Below are 16,634 nucleotides of genomic sequence, written 5' to 3'. Positions count from 1 at the left end.
GCGGGTACAACTGAACCAAATGCTTTGCTTAGGAAGAAACCCTGTGTATGTCGATTTACTCCGACAACATACCTCAATGGTGAATTGTTTCCTCTTGAGTTTAAAGGCGAGGTCCTTATGGTCAGGAAGCTGACTCGACAGACAGTTCAGGTGAGGTACTTGCCGCACATGTAGCAGACCTGCAAAGAAACGAGCAGGTTAACCCTCAAAGGCCATAAAACTACAGTATAACTACAATCAAGTTATTCCTACATCTATTACATTGAGCAAAAAGTATCTGTATTCATATCATCCAAAATAACTATGTAAATTACTGGATATTGGCACAACAATTGGCACCTGTACTTTCATTGCTACCAACAGGGCAGGATACCAGCGCATTGTAAAAGAAAATGTATTACACTAGAACTCACTAGGGTGACGAAGGACAGCAAAGCCACCTGCAACTTTTTTCAAAAGAAAACAGGAAGCTCTACTATTTCTTCCTTCTTTCCTTGTTTGTTTTTGTCGTGAGGTCCCATTTTCATAAAATTGTAAAAGTACAGAGGAGGTTGTATGATGTAAAAGGAGCGTGAGAGAGATGAGAAGGAGAGAGAGAGAGAGAGAGAGAGAGTAATGGAGAAAGGGAGATAGACGATTAGATGGGGGATGGTGGGTTCTTTCCTCTGTGCACTTGGGTGATTTTCTCTTGCCTGATTTGCAGTGACAGGCTTCCCAGCATGCTTTGAGCAGCCCTGAACTGCTGCCGCAAACACACACACGCACTCGCATGTACTCACACTCATACCAGATGTGTCTGCACTCATGAACAAGCATTAAAACAATTATACACATAAATGTATTTCATAACCCACCCAATATTTCAGATGGCACAAAATGAAAAGGATTTTTGTAATCCAAAATTATTTAACTAATGACTAGTTATATGTTGAATGACCTCAGATGCCACCTGCCTTTACAATGCAGAGGAATGCGTTCACTATGGGATATGTGATTTAAATAAAACACCAAAAGCTGCCACTGGATGTTTTCATTCCTCATCCCTCATTCCTTCATCTGTCACAACTAGGGCTGTCTGACCTGAGGAGAAGAGAGGGGGGTAAAATGAGAGGAAAAGAGCAAGAATGAGTGGGAGAGTTTGAGAGGCACAGCTAAAAATACCACACTCGCTTAAACTGACCTTTATGTGGGGAGTGAGTGAGCCAGAGTGATAGAAAAGAGGGACTCAAGCAGGAAAAGCAGGAATGGCAACAGGATATAAGAGTAGTGAGGGTGAGGAGCAGGGGAGTAGATGCCAACTACAATACCCTCCTCCTCTTTCTTCATTTCCATGTCTCCATCATTCCTTAGCAGTGTCCTCTTCCCCCATTGAAAGCCCTTGCCCTCCATTTATTACACTGGCCATGGAGACATTGAGCGAGGAACACAGCGATAGAGACAGAGAGCAAGAGAGAGTGATGGTGAGAATATCGATTCCCCAGTGTTGGTGTGCGCTACTTCAGAGCCTCAGGGGTATGGGACTGGGGATGGAGAGGGGCGAGGCGAGAGGGAGAGAGGCTCTGCTGGGGGGGAGGCAGGGATGGAAGGGTGAGGGTGTGAGGGAGAGGGGGTGCAGCGCGGCAGCTGAATCCCCCCCGGCCTGTCTACTGAGGAGTACGTCTGATTGAGCAGCAGCACACTAACACACACTGACAGCCCGGCCTGCAAGGGGGCTGCCCTGTCTCCAGCCATAGCCCAGCCCCAGCCTTAATGCACTGCCTGTGTGAATGTTTGTGTGTGTGCGCGTGCGTGCGTGCGTGAGTACGTACCATGGTAGTCTTTGTAGAGTGGGTTGGTCTCTCTCTCAGAGCCCTTGAATGATTCTAGGGCTATGGCATTGTCACATAGCCTGGTTATGCTGTCCATTAGAGCTGTATTCTGTGGGATTGAGTTGAGAGAGAGAGAGGATGAGAGAGGGAGAGAGAAAGAGAGAGAGAAAGAGTGAGAAGGAGAGAGGGGTAATTAAAAGCCTCCTGACAGGCCATCAGTGTTGCAATTAAATTAGGTCATCCTTTCCTGTGGCCAGGTCATTTGCGCCCATGGCTTAGGTGAGGGTGATGAGGTAGAAAGGGGAGAGACCACTGATCGGGGTTGTACAGGTGACACAGGGATAAGCAAATGAACACACACCTTAGAGACACACCAAGAAAGCTGATGTGCACCAGACTGAAATTATTTTACTTCTTCAAACGCCATTTTTTTTTATCAATAACACAGTTGGTACACACTCACACCCACATACAGCAGAGGGGGAGTGGGCAAACAGAAGAGGCCTGAGGAGTGGAGCTCCCCCTACTGGCTAGGTCAGGGACCTCACAAGGCAGAGGACAACACAGGTCTGTATACAGTGGATGGAAAGAATGAAGTTGCAAATGTACAAAAGGGTGGAAGCAGAGGATAAAAGGGGGGGGGGGGGGGGGGGGGGGGGCATTGGGATGGAGGGAGAGAGGGAGTCTTGCATTATTAATCTTCTTGCCTCTTGAATGATTCACATTCTTCTCTCTGTGTTGGCTGCCACCACCTAATGCAGTTTTCATGCCTCCATGTCTTTTCCGTACTCTTTCTTCTTCCTTTTCATTTTTGTCCTACTTTTAAAGTATGCATATCCCACCAGCCAGGACTGCCAGCACTTAAAGGGCTATCTAAGGTCATTCACATGTGGCAATTAAAACCAGTTTGACTTTGAGTCTGGCCAGAGCATATTATTTGAAATACTACTTGATGGCACACTTTGGACAATAGTGCTGACCAATTATAACTTTGTATCTGCAGGCAGTCGAGACTGTGATGTTATTTCACTCACATACAGAGATGCGAATGATAGGTATACAGGATGTGGTCCACAGCTCCTTGAGCTTCGAGTCGCCTCGACGTTGCATGTTTTTATGTATGATTTATAATTGATAAAGGGTACAAAGAAAGTCTGTGATGTCTCAATTTGATCAGACTCCATTAAACACAATGAACACTGTGAACCTCAGCTGACTACGACTGACTAGCTTCAACACAACCTGCAATAATAACCCACATATTTAATCTAACCAATGATGGATGGGGACCAGTTTGTTTGGCTTTGGTCACAGCTGTTTGCCACAGTGGGTTGTTTTACCTGTGTTTGCCTGTTTGACAATGTGTGTCATTGTGTACGTACACGGTTAAAGATTAGGTAGCAGATGTAGCAATCTAGTAATGAATAGACACAAAAGCTAACCTAAAATTTAAGCCATCACTCTGAAAGGAAGGAGGGTGGGATGACTTTTCCGTTCCTATATCATCTTGGGAGACAGTACCATCCTAATAATGCAGCTCATTCCCACACAAATGGAGGTGTGTCAAACATTGTAATTTCATCAGGGAACACAGACACAGATTTTCTCCAGTGGAAAGAAATGCAGTTTCTATTATGCTTAATATAAGCCTCGATAATATTTCATCGTTAAAATAAAATATTCAAGAAATATCTAGTATCAAACATTTTGCAATACAATATATAAAATGGTTGAGGAAACTTGCTCACTAATAACACACAACAGCGGCTTATTCACAGTTTTACATAACAACATAAGCTAACAAATTCATAAAATACAGTTGCACTGTACTGAAATCTAACCATGGAACAAAACAGAACTTGTTTCAACAATTATTTTGCACTTTGTACACCTACAAATTACATTCAAGCCTGTCTCACAGAGGACAAACCTTTTAGGCCCATGGCAGCAACTTTCCTGAGTCAAAGGTAAAAAGGACAAAAAGTAAAAAAAAATACATTCTTTATATGGGTTTTGCACGTTATAATAAATAATAGCTATAACTACAAGAAATGTGTAAATGCAATAAAGAAAAAAAGTGGTCAAATATGCATGAAACGCTGTAATAAAATAACTTCTTTGCACATGTGCATATATGCTGGTACAAATCTTAAATATGCCGGTACTGGGTAGTATTAACAAGTCACAAATACTTACTGAGAACATCAAGTGATGGTTTATGTATTTTCCCTTGTATTCAGTAAGAGAAGGTCTTTATTGTGGGGATGAGTTTGGAAGCAGGAGATGGCCTGATGGAGGAGGACTAGGCCAGGACAAATCTAATTAAAGTTTCAGATGGACTGTGGCACTGGGCTGCTGAGAAGAGGCTTTCAGCAAGTCATTCAGCTTCCCAAGCTGCTCAATAATGAATAGAGTCCAGTAGCGGTTCAACCAGCTAGCCTACTGCTTCTAGTCTAGACACTCTTCCATGGGCCAGACTAACTAAGATAATTATTTCAGCAACGTTACTCGCAGGAAGTAGATCTACAAACACATCCATTCCTCAAACACCAGACACACTGCTTTTATTATTAAATTGAAGCGACTAAGTGAGCAGACTGCACACACTAGTGACATCAGTGCACCAATTAGTACATTTTCTTATCACAACAGTAGAAGACAAAACACAAGGTCAGTTTATAGATGCCCATCGTACCAGCCTCTCTCATTACCTCCATGTTGGCTTAGTCATCCAGCACCTGATTCAGTCCAAAATCTCCCCTACTCCCCATCTTCCCCCACTCATTCACTTCTCTCCCCAGGGTGGAGAATGGGGAGGAGACAGATTAAAGGGTTTGGACCAAGCCAGAGAGAGACAGGGGGACTGCTCCCACCACAGCTGACATCTGCTAGTTAGCCACTCTACCTTTTTTGACTAGGCCAATGCCGCTGAGCTGCGAGTATATAGGCCAGGAGCCAGAGCATGTAGCGGCAACACAGCTGTTCTGAAAGTCTAGCATCAATCTACATCTTTAGATAAAGGAATCAAATGCAACCTCCATACCCTCACGATTGAGGACTATGAGACATTATGATGTTTGTACTATAGGAAAGTTCAAACACTTCTGAGGAGAGATCTCAGATGGCTTTTCTGGTGAGTGTGTTTCTATGATCGAATGTCTGGGGGAGGGCTGTGGTTTGCCATATGCCTCAGCAGATGACTCCACCTTCACACTGAGAGGCCAGACTGGACACAGACGCATGCACGTGGACTCATATACAACCCCCCCAGCCTAATTTAAAACACACACACACACACACACACACACACACACACACACACACACACACACACACACACACACACACACACACACACACACACACACACACACACACACACACACACACACACACACACACACACACACACACACACACACACACACACACACACACACACAAAAGAATGATCACTCACTCCAACTGTGTAAAAGCTTGATAAATGTAACCATAAACAAATATAGCCCGAGGCCCTTGATAGAAGTGTGCACTCAGCTGGGACAATTGTGGGAATGATGCTCAGAGGAAGAGGCACTTCACAGGCCTGAGTCATACCAGGATGATACTGAACCAGAGGGTCAAGTGGACAGTTACACAAGACTTCAAACTTAAATGCCCCATTAACGAATGAAACAAAGAAAACTTGAATGGGCCAAACATCACCACCCACCAACAACAACAACATAACACCTGTCTACTATCTCAAATTCTTTACATGTTTGTAAAGATGTGTCATACATATCAAAGCTGTCAGTGGTTGCTAATAGGATAAGCCTTGTTGCTCTAGAACTGTGGCAATTATTTTGTGTATTTCACATCATCTTACCTGGATGAGATGCGAAGGCAAAGTAACTACTGCAACGGAGAGCGAAGACCTCAACAAAGCACGCAGTCCATAGAGAAAGTTGGTGAGGGCGTGTCTCTGTGTGGGGTTGTCACGGCAACAAAGGTCATCACCCCAAAGGGCCGAGCCAAGAGAGTGAAGCCCAATGCGTAGGATATTACGTGAGTTTGACTGTAAAAAGGAAGAACAAAGAAGAAGGGGTCATGGATAATATGTCACAATGAGGAAAAAGCCAGGAAGATATTTGCAACTGATCATATACGTTCATTGCATTCATATTCATGCAATGCATCTGATGATGATGCGATTGGCTCATTTGGCGTTTTTTGAAAAGTGCCAGTTTTTGAAAGATGCTGTTGTTTTGAGTAATATTTCTAAACTCTGGGAGAAAGCAAGTGGACACTAGCAGTGCTCACCAACACAGACGATCGGAACACAGTGCCCAAACGTGACTGGACACAACTGCCCAATCACAGAGGCCATCTGACACACACACAATGGACCTGTCAGACAGGCTTCCAATATGGCCGCCACCCAGAAACCCCAGCACATTCTTGGCAGCACAGCAATGCTCTGCAGCCAAGGGGGCCTGGGTAAGGGTGGAGTGGTTTCCCTTGAAACCCCAATCCCACCACAAGAGATCAACGGTGAAGACAGAGAAAAAGTGGCCAAACAGTGGTGGAGATATATATCACTGAAACAGAGACAATGGAGGAGCCTGTCCAAACTCTGAGAGGTTTTTAACCTTTAGTACAATTACCTATTATCCTGGGTTTCTTCAGGACCGGTCCTGATTACTAAGGTGAGAGCCAAGGGTGATTAACAAAGCTTTGGCACAAAATCTGCTCACTTTCCCTTTTTTTCTCCCCAAACTCTCCCCTGTAGGCCCGCTCGATCCCTCCTCCTCTATTATCTTGACCCTCCCAGATTCTCCTCTGCCCAACTCCCCATCACTTCCTCTCTGAACAGTGTGACCTAAACTTCATTTGGATCGAGATCTGAATCATGGGCATCTAGGAAAAATAAACTCCATTGTTTCTGTGAGTTTTTCAGCATTAGCTCATAGTTTCCTATAGGAGGTCTCACACTGCACTTTGCATTTATCCTCTGTTAGGCTATTCCCTAAGAAGTAGTATTTAAGTATTCGTGTTCCGTGTGTGTGTGTGCGTGTGGCTGTCATTATTAGATATGCCCTCTCTTTGTTTAGAAGGCTTTGCCTACACAGGTCTTGGGGGACATAGAATTAGAAATCTATTTCTACGTCTGAAGCCCAGCAGGAGGAAACTGTGGTAACACGACTGTTGCTGTGGCAACATCATGAGGAGAGGCCAAACTTAACTCCTATAGTTTAGCCTATAGAAAAATCAGGGAGCAGTGCCAGTAGAGCCCAGCCAAGGACCAGAGGCCAGCCACACAGTCTACCGCCAGCCTGGGACCACAACCTAATCACCAGACAGCCTCTGTGGAGATCCAGGCCCTGTTCTACTAACTACAAAAGGTTCCAAAGAATATGATGAGAGATTAGGGCCTGCTTGAATCTGTTACATAATTTTACTGGTTTGAACTATATGTATATACCGTTAATGATGGCAGAGCTAGCAAAAAATCAAATATTGACATTGATCCATACTGAGCAATTGTGTGCCAGTGCTCATGTCGCTCTGTGCTGGTCGACATTCCTAGACTGTGCCAACAGCATGTCAGGCAGCCACACTGCTTTAATGATGTCAGCAGTTAATATGTCCTGTGAGCGACAGCACTCGGTGCAGGGGGCGCAGGGTACTGGAAGTAAAGCCTGCATGAGTGACAGGGGGAAAGGTGGCTCCAGGTGACGAGCAGAGGGGTCAGGAAATGTAGGTGAACAAGGCACACATATGTACACACACACACATATGCACACGCACATCACAAGTACACTTGGCCCTGTGGAAAACATAAATGGAAAAGCCAAGAGAAACAGACGGGACCATGAATGTTTCTGGCATTCTGCAGAGGATTGATGATTATTAAAAAGATGTATGTCAAAGATAAGACACACAGCTGGGACACATAGGTGAGGCCAACCAGGGCAGATAAGAGAAGAGGTAAACAGGGTTCAAAGAAGTTGGAATGTGACAGGAGAGCTCGAGGTTAGAAATGCAGCTCTAGTGGCTTGAAAAGCTGCTCTAATGTACAGAAAACTAATAACATCAAACAATTTGACTGGGCTATTAGAGTTCGACATTTTCCGCCTCAACTCACTGGTATCAGCAAGTCAGTAGATGTGTTACCCTGCAGTGAGTCACTTCAATTTAGAGACAAACTCACACTTGCCATAGCCTTGCCTTTGCACCGCTGCCCCTTTGTTTTGCATTGTTGCTTACAGGAGCTTAATTTGTTGTAACAATGTGACTTGATCCAAAGTCCAACCTGTGTGATACCAAGATGGAGTGAAAAGTCCCCCTTGCTTTGGCTTTCTACTAATAGAAATCAAATGACAATCTGCACTTGATGGTACAAAAATGTTGTTCTTGTTCAGCTGCTGACTTGTGATCTACCATGGGCTTCAGCTTTAGGTGTCCACAAAGAGGATCCCCTGCTACCTATTTAAAAAGCTACATCCATTTGCTTTAAGGTGTTGTTGGATAAATGTGTTTCTAATGTTTTGGTCACTCCTGTATATAACAGCTACAGAATAAAGACAGAGGGGATACTCTCAAAAATAAATGATGGAGTTAACACACCTGTATCAAAGTGACCCGGGCAGAGTTAAGAGTTTCCATTCTTACCATGGGTGCAGCAACATCAAATCCCTCCCTTTGTATGACATCTTGAAGCGACTTCAGCAATGCAGAATAAGACTCGAGCATCGGGCTGAAAACAGTATAGGAAGGAGGACAGAGCGCATACAGATATGGGACAGAACCAGAAAGAGAACAAACAAGGTAGTTTAGGACATGTAAATAGTAACTTCAACCATTTTGATCAAACTGGGCCAAGCTGATCACCGCAGTAGCTTAATCCTCTATGAGTGCAGTATGTTCCTCCTGACTGTGCTTTTCTGTAATCACTGAGGCAGACAGATGATCCATATCAAGAGATCCAATTAATTTATTTGGTTGATTAAATTACAACATGACTGGTTCTCTGTCAGCTCCCTGAGGATCTGATTGTGCCGAGACAGACAGACAGATGAGACATGCATACACGCAAACACACACAACACATCGATGACAGCGAAGGAGGAGGGATTTAATGGGCTGATATCTAAAATTAACAAGGAGCAGCATTTTGGTGTTTAATCAGGGGTAAGATGTGCACTACTGACAAAGGCCATACAGTACAATCAAGACTAATATTTAGCAACAGTCAAGACAACTGCTGAGCCCACCATGTGCCTATAGGATGGCCAATAGAAATGTTAACCGTAGCTTTTTACACAGGGCCCTCCACTTAAGAACGCCCCAACATTTGTAATGACCACTCTGAAGTGAGTCACAGTGGGCTGCAATGTCGGTTGTCAATTTGACCTGCAGGCTACAAAAGCTGATACACATAGATTGGTCACACGCCAATAGCCCTGCATAAAGAACAGTGATACACACTCATGGTGATTATACTTGGGCCAAGTATATCCACGGACTCTATTTCAATTATTCAGTCCAACAATGGTGCCTCCTGACCCCGCTGGGGCTAATGATAGAGCTTGTTTGGTGAAAGAGGGACACCTACCCTGCTTGGCCTCTCTGCCCATGCCCTTGCTCTGAGGTTAGGGGGTTGGGATGGTTTGACACACAGTTGAGTGAGAGGCTGCCTCTGGTTGGCAACCATTGTACAGGGCAGCATTGTATTTCAGTTACCCCTACTGAGCACCCCTCATTCAGGTAGCAATAAGGTCTAGGTGCTTAGCTACAGGGGCTAGTGCATCAGCTAATTAGGATCATACACAGAGAAGCTTCTTTATCTCAATGTTCCTCTTTCAGTCAAGTAAGAAAGGAGGAGAGGAGGGGGATGCTTGGTCTTAAACAACAGGATCTGTATCACCTAGAGAGCAATTTGTGCCAATTATGCCTTCAAGTGAAACGGAGCAATTTAACAGCCAGGGTATCAACATGGGGCTGTGGACACGTGCAAGGGGGAGTAGCCTGCTAAGGAGTTGATGTGGTATATGTGTGCGTGTAATGTGCTGTGTGTACGTGTGTGTCAGTATTAGGGCGGGGCCTGAGGCACAATGGAGCAGTGCAGGTGTAGTGTCCTGCTGTCAAAATGTCGGCAAAATTTAGAATCCATTCAAATTCCACATTGGCATGACAGTGCCACCGTGTCACTCTTAATCACTAAATATCTGCAAAATATTGAATACAGCAATACAGAACACATTGCATTATTTAATTTGCTCCAAGTGAACAAGGATTATGGTTAAATTCTGATAGGAGGAGTAGTAGGATTTATAGGGGCTGTTTCATCACAATGGCTAACATGTTTGTATGGGTGCTCTGTTAAGCTGGTTGTGTGGAGAACTAAAAGCAGATGGATTCTCTAACGCCATCTCCTCATTCTCCAGATTGCACTATTTACCCAGTGTGTGTGTAAGTGGGCCTACGTGTGCCCTTGTGTGTTCAGCAGCACTCTCTAAGTAAAGAGCTGGCGTGACCTGTGAACCCTAAGTACACTCAAAGCAGGAGAAATCAAACAAGACACTGAGCAAACAGGACCCTTATTTGAATCGACATTCACAACTTTTCCAAGAGACTGAATGTCGAGGCTGATAGCAAATACTCAAGAGTAGAGAATGAAACAAGCTGTTTCTAAGAAATTAGACAAGCTAATTAAACCTTATTAAACATACAACCATCCCAGGCTAATGTTAATGACACTATGTGGGCAATAAACTCCACCTTTTGTTATTTAAATTGGACGCAACAACGAATCCGATGAGAATTGCGGATGTTTAAAATTTTTATTCAGCTATGCAATCAGTGAAGTGAGCACTATGACTGACTTTGGCTTTACTATTATGTCTTTAACTGGATGGAACCATGACAAACAATAAAACTAAGTTACTATTTACACAAAACAGAGAAACTGTATTGTTTTTTTTAATTGAGAATCTTAAGAAAGTGGCTGTAAATCATTCTCAGGGGGTTGAATGTGGACTTTCATTTCTTCCTTTAGGACCGATTTTTCTCAAATGCTCTTGAAATTACCTTGATCTATCTGCACTGTTGGGCAAGCAGCCCTCTGTGAATGATGTCATGTTTGCTCATCTGTGTTCTGCAGATTATGTCTTGTTTGTGTAACTGTTATGTGGATGATGTCATATTTGTGTGTCTGTGTTCTACAGAGGACGTCTCATTGGTTTCTAAGTTTTCAGTGGATGAGTCTTTTTACCTGTGTGTGGGTGATGACTTGGTGTGATGCTCTGGAGCGTAGAAGCGGTGGCACTTGGCTGTCAAGCGAATTTCTGGTTCCATCGTCTTCGAGACGTCATAGTAGTGCCCGAACCTGGACGAGGATGCCAGGGCACTCTGAGGGGCGCAACAAGCCAAACTCATGTTACAACTTGAAAACTGAAGTTGTAGGATTAGAGAGCATTAAAAGATTTTCAGTCATCACTTTCCCACACAGCTGCTTGCTTTCAATTACTAACAAATGATGTGTGATATAACTAATTGCAGATTAGAATTAAATTCAGAAATAAAAAAGAACGGATTGGCCTTTCTGACAAGTTAAATGAGTGCCCTTCATAATGCTATGGTAATGCAATTGCATTGTTTATGGGTCATTCCTCAAAATTCCGACAGCAGAGAAGTTAAACAACCACTAGGAACATGCTCTTAATCATTTCTTCACATAAATGTCCACTTCTAGCTGTGAAAGCAAATGTGTCAGGGACTCAGGGGAAGGCGGATGTTTTCCTGCAGCTGAAAGAGAGAGTTTTAGCTCTTCTCTCCCAGTGAAAGCAGGGACTCCATTGTCAGAGGGGCCCTTAATCTACTCTTAATCTGGATTAGGGCTCCCGGTGTGTCCCTCTCCTGGCGGGACGAGGGGGTCAGCAGGGCAGGGGGGTCAGGGGCTCATCTTCTCTTTGTGAACCAGGCAACCCGCTTAGCGTTCCATCCCCGCCCTGACGGCCTCACCTTTGATCTGATGTCTTCATTGGGAGAGCGACACAGTGGGCAATGCCAGGAGAGGTGTGTGTTAGGGGAAACTCAGCGTTGACTCTAGGGGTGAATTTGGGATGCAAATCCTCTGGTGGGGCTTACTAGCGGTTTGTAAAGACGATTTTACAGGGGAAGGGGGAGAGGTGAGGAAAGGACACAGATATAAAGACGTTTCCAGGGAGAGAGAAAGAGGGAGAGGATCCCCAGGGACACACTGTGTGCTGTTAATCCACATAGCGATATGGATTATAGACTGAAGGGGGGAGACTGCAGAGAAGTAGAAGGGGAGGGTCACCTCTACTCAAAGCGGAAGAAAGAGTGTAGGGCTGCCGACCCTAGCAGGGGGAAAGGCAGGGATTTGGGAGAAGACAGAGGCGCAGGTCTGGGTCACAGGGTTGAGCGAGCAGACATGTCAATGCACAGGCTGCAAAGTACTCTTGTTTCCCAGGCTAAGCAGGGGTGCAAGCGTGTGTGTATATGTGTATATGTGAGTTGGGGACCACTGAAAGCCTACCTATTGCCAGCTAAGTGTGAGTAATCTGGTCCAGCTCTGAAAGGAGAGGCTGAGGCCTCATTCACTTCACAAAGGAGTTTAGAAGCTGATGGATTTAGTCCTGGAGACAATTGCCAAACCCCTAAGACCTGAGAGCCAGCACTGTTCTTTCTCATTCCATCCTTAACAAAGTCACAGGCTGTACTTTTAATAAACGTAGCATAACTACCTTAATCAAAACAGTGTTCAACACCTGATTACCTGCACTTTTGGAAGATTCTGATAACGCCAGGCAATCTGCATAGCATCTAGATTGTCCTGAGGTTCAAAAGACGGTCTGTGTTGCTCCATTGGTTTGGGGAAAGCGATATCGTCCAAGATAGGATCAGGAAGCTCCTGCATAACGTGACAAAAAAATATGATTACATGTTGCATATAAACTGTCAAATTATATCTTAATTGTCCTCATTGACAAAAAACAAACAGACAAAAAAAATTAGTGTTGCACAACAGCACTGTGAGACTTGCCACAGAGTTACAAGACAATACAGTCTTCTCCATAAACCATGACCTCTGAAGATTACCATACTGTGAAAACACTAGATGATGTGATATATCCCCATAGGGAGCCCCCCTCTTCCAATAAGTCTTTGATATGTAAAGAGGGGGTGAGGCAGTGACCCCTCCTACTATCAATCAGTAGGAGGGAGACCCTCCTCCTGTATGTTGGGTGACAGTCAGCTTCTGGGGCTACAGTCCTGTTCACAGAGGGATGCATCTAAAAGAATTTAAGCAATGCCACCCTCGTGCCACCCTTGTTCTGTTGGATCCCACTACTGACCCTGATATGTCTTGACCAAACTTTACTACCTGCCAGGTCACAGATCTGAAAAACCTAAATATTGTACAGTGGTAGCCAAAATCAATATATTCCGATAAAAATACAAACAGCTGCTTAAAATGCATCTTTTTATTTTTTAACATCCTCTTAGTAGTGGGACACAAGTGCAATGGTTGTCCAGTAAGCATCAAGGAGTATTTGGAATAGTAGTTGCAAAATAGCAAAACAATGTCACAAAAAAGCATTTTTAACTGTGGTTACAGAAAAGCACACCTCCTGGTCTGATACCTGTAAGATGTCATTTGGATGGTCCTGAGCCGCTGCCACGAAGAGTTCATGTCGACACACCACTCCTTCTGCCAGAAAGTACTTTAAGATCATACGCGAGTAGCTATCATATCGGTCTTCCTCTAAAAAAAGAATAAAAATATAGGTGTGAGCGGAGAGACTCAAATACATGAACAAACAAGCACAAGCTGTCAATCAGTATGTGTCATTCAGCCAACATCATCTGCAGGGCCAAGGAAAAAGCTTTATAAATCAACTAGTTGAATCACATAGTCATTCTGGAATTATAACAAACAAACATCAAAAAGGCTGTCATACATTGTGTTTCATCTCTCTCTTCTAATCATGCAGTCAGTTCATGACCACATCACACTGGCTGCCTGTAATTGAAATAAGGACCACGGTCTACTATCGGCTGGAGGAGATGAAATGGCGAGTAATGTTGAAAGGGAACAGTGTCACTGTAGTGTCAGTGTAGGTGTTATTGTGCTATCTGCGTATTGTAGCAGATTTGTCAGTGTCATAACAGTATTCCTATCCATGTTCAGCTCTCACATTCAGCAGCCAACAGAGAAGGTAGGGAGGGAGGGAGAGAGGGGGGGAGGGAGGAAGGGAGGGAGGGAGGGGGTGGAAAGCACCTGTCTTGAGCATTCATCTATGCCGCCATTTGAATGCAAAGGTACCTCAGCAGTCAGGCTAAATGACAGAGGGAGGCATAAGTAGGATCAGATCGTGAGTGTCCTCAAAATGTTTGCTGACATGCAGCTTCCTTATATCTGCTTTTCCTGTGAACTCTGATGGAAGCGGTTCATTGACGTGTTTTGTTATGCTATTTGCGTATATCAAGCCTATTTATTTTCAATTAAAGTTTTTCTGAAAACAGAACACGCATTTCCTCTGACTGAAATTCCGCACCTTGATGCAAAAATGTCGGCGTGATGAGACAACATCACAATCACATTGTGGCGTGGCTACAATGTCCTCTTGGCATCAAATAGATCATCAAGTGATTCTTAAAATCTAAAATAGCCACCCATCCATTCCAGACCCCAAAAACCCCAAAATCAGCAAGAAACCCCCCCAAGCTGGCCACATAACTCTACCCAGCATGCTAGTGCTGCTTCCTGTCACAATTACCATTTTGTAAAGATTTCATAGGCCTCTCCACACAATGACAAACAGTGGGCACAGGGACAAAGGCATCAGTGACAGTTTAAGGTAATGGGCATACAGCTGACAGCTTGGGAATGACACCCTGACGTGTCATCCCGGAGCATCCGGAGAATCCTCCCTCCCACGTTCCCGGTCTATGTCCTCACCTACGGACTTAGGATGGCCCAGGAAATTCCATGGCTCTTCAATTTGTTGTCGGTGGGGCTCCCTGTTCTCTTATTGATGGGTTTCTAGGTCAGCAGGCCTTTGTGGCTTTCAGCAGGCCCCACAAAGACTCCCAGATGGGCCCTCTCAAGATGGGGCCTATTGTGGCTGTGTTTCTATGGGAGCCTTACAAATGGAACCTCCAGGAGTCATTAGGCTGTTGAGGCGGGGGGTAAGAGGAGGGGTGCAGGAGGTGGGGGCAGTATAGGAGCAACAGGGGGTGGGGGACGGTCATATCTTTGAGGTAGATCAGTCACACTGGACAGTCGTGGGGCGATTTTTTTTTTTTGTTGCTTTTCCTGACTAAGGTTTGGTAAATGGGGCCAACGCCTCTTCTTCATTTGCCTTTGAACAGGAGAGTGGGAGTCAACAGTCCTGAATCATATCTGAAGCTGCGGGGGGAGGAGACAACATATCTAGGTCACGACAAATGTTCTCCCCCTTGTATGACTCTGTACTGTATGGAGTATTATTATTGTTGCTAGAACACAGTCCAAATGCATTTAAGCCTAAACAGCAGACAGAAAAAGAAATTGAACGCCTTTGAAATCATTGAACTACCTTGCAAACGCTGCCTCAGAGTTGGGTCATAATACACTGAATTCTAATTAGCAGCACTTCCCTTATTGAATATTCATGTCCTCCACACACCACATATTGGTAAGCCTCAACTTAGAATGGTTTACATTGTTGAATTACTGCAGGCTGAAATGCATTTTCTCTATTATATGTCTCATGATGCCCTGAGAAGATTTTTGTTAATCATTGTCAATAGCTGAGAAAACACCGATGAGCCATCATTACAGAGATTTTGTAATTAAATGTGATTAAGGGCATTTTCATATCTACCTTGTGTGGTGCGCACCAACCACAACGTTTTCAATAGTTCTGGCCGTTCTGGCAGGTATGAACACTCACACGCACCAAACAAGTAAGCTGGCGTGATCTTGGGGAAACATGATGGGAAATGGATGGTAGCCCCGATCAATCAGCTAACACAGACATCAAAAGCATCACAGTTAAGTCCAGCAGATCAGACAGTTTGGTGCGCTTTGTTTATGGCAATGTGAAACCAAATGAACCCAAAAAAACATACGCTATAACAAAAGGATGAACTGTGTGCAGACTACAGTTACAAAAGTAACTTCAGAGGTAGAGTTACTTTTCTCTTTTCTCTTTTTATCTATAATGTCACTTTCAAATATTCAGGAGTTTATAACATGCTGTATTTGTCTGCAAGGTCTAACTGGTGAGTCATAGTGATAATCACAAAAGGCTACTTGACTTCATACTGAAATTGTTTTTAAAGCTAAGAAATAACTAATCAGGTGACCACAGTTTGAAGCTGAAGGCATTCACCCAAACTAATAGAGTAAAACCACACATGGTCAACAAAATAAAGCTAGCAATTGTTCTTTTTCACACAACGACATGAGAGATGAGAGACCTTCAGAAAACAGCAATACTGGGCTGATCCCCCCTCGGTTGACAAAATAGGGATGGACAGCTCAAGAAACTTCAATGGCAGAGCCGAGCTGATAATTTCATGTCTGTGTCTCACAAACAGGCCATCATGGCTAAAGAGGGGGACTGTAGGAGACGACTGCCTGAAACAAACACAAACAAACACGCACTCCCAACACCCCCCCCCCCCCCTCCATACTCAACAAAACAGACACATAGAACACGCACACACACATACGCTCTACTCTTTCACATCGAAACACAAGACAGCGCGCTCACACACACACACACACACACACACACATTTCACCTTTACTGTGTCTCTCATTACCAG

At 44.2% G+C, this 16,634-nt stretch overlaps 1 protein-coding gene across 3 annotated transcripts in view; it reads right to left on the bottom strand.

The window, feature by feature from the left end:
* elp4 (elongator acetyltransferase complex subunit 4) overlaps positions 1 to 16,634 on the bottom strand; it is a 45,334-nt gene that overhangs the window by 25,449 nt on the left and 3,251 nt on the right. For 2 of the 3 annotated variants that reach the window (XM_076146959.1, XM_076146958.1), the window contains exons 3-9: positions 13,460 to 13,581; positions 12,592 to 12,726; positions 11,065 to 11,201; positions 8,463 to 8,547; positions 5,677 to 5,865; positions 1,809 to 1,917; positions 73 to 179 (exon numbers count right to left, since the gene is read on the bottom strand). In XM_076146959.1, coding sequence (XP_076003074.1) covers positions 73 to 179; positions 1,809 to 1,917; positions 5,677 to 5,865; positions 8,463 to 8,547; positions 11,065 to 11,201; positions 12,592 to 12,726; positions 13,460 to 13,552 — 855 coding nt within the window. In that variant the 5' untranslated portion in view covers positions 13,553 to 13,581. Of the gene's footprint in view, positions 1 to 72; positions 180 to 1,808; positions 1,918 to 5,676; positions 5,866 to 8,462; positions 8,548 to 11,064; positions 11,202 to 12,591; positions 12,727 to 13,459; positions 13,582 to 14,778; positions 14,879 to 16,634 lie in introns of those variants that run through there. The other variant, XM_076146960.1, reaches the window with a different exon arrangement.

This window comes from Genypterus blacodes, unplaced genomic scaffold (genome assembly GCF_046128005.1).
Source record: "Genypterus blacodes isolate CSIRO-AG114 ecotype Tasmania unplaced genomic scaffold, CSIRO-AGI_Gbla_v1 ptg000036l_1, whole genome shotgun sequence".
Lineage (NCBI taxonomy): Eukaryota > Metazoa > Chordata > Actinopteri > Ophidiiformes > Ophidiidae > Genypterus > Genypterus blacodes.
Note: the sequence above shows the minus strand (reverse complement) of the source record. Positions and strands in the feature narration are given on the sequence as shown.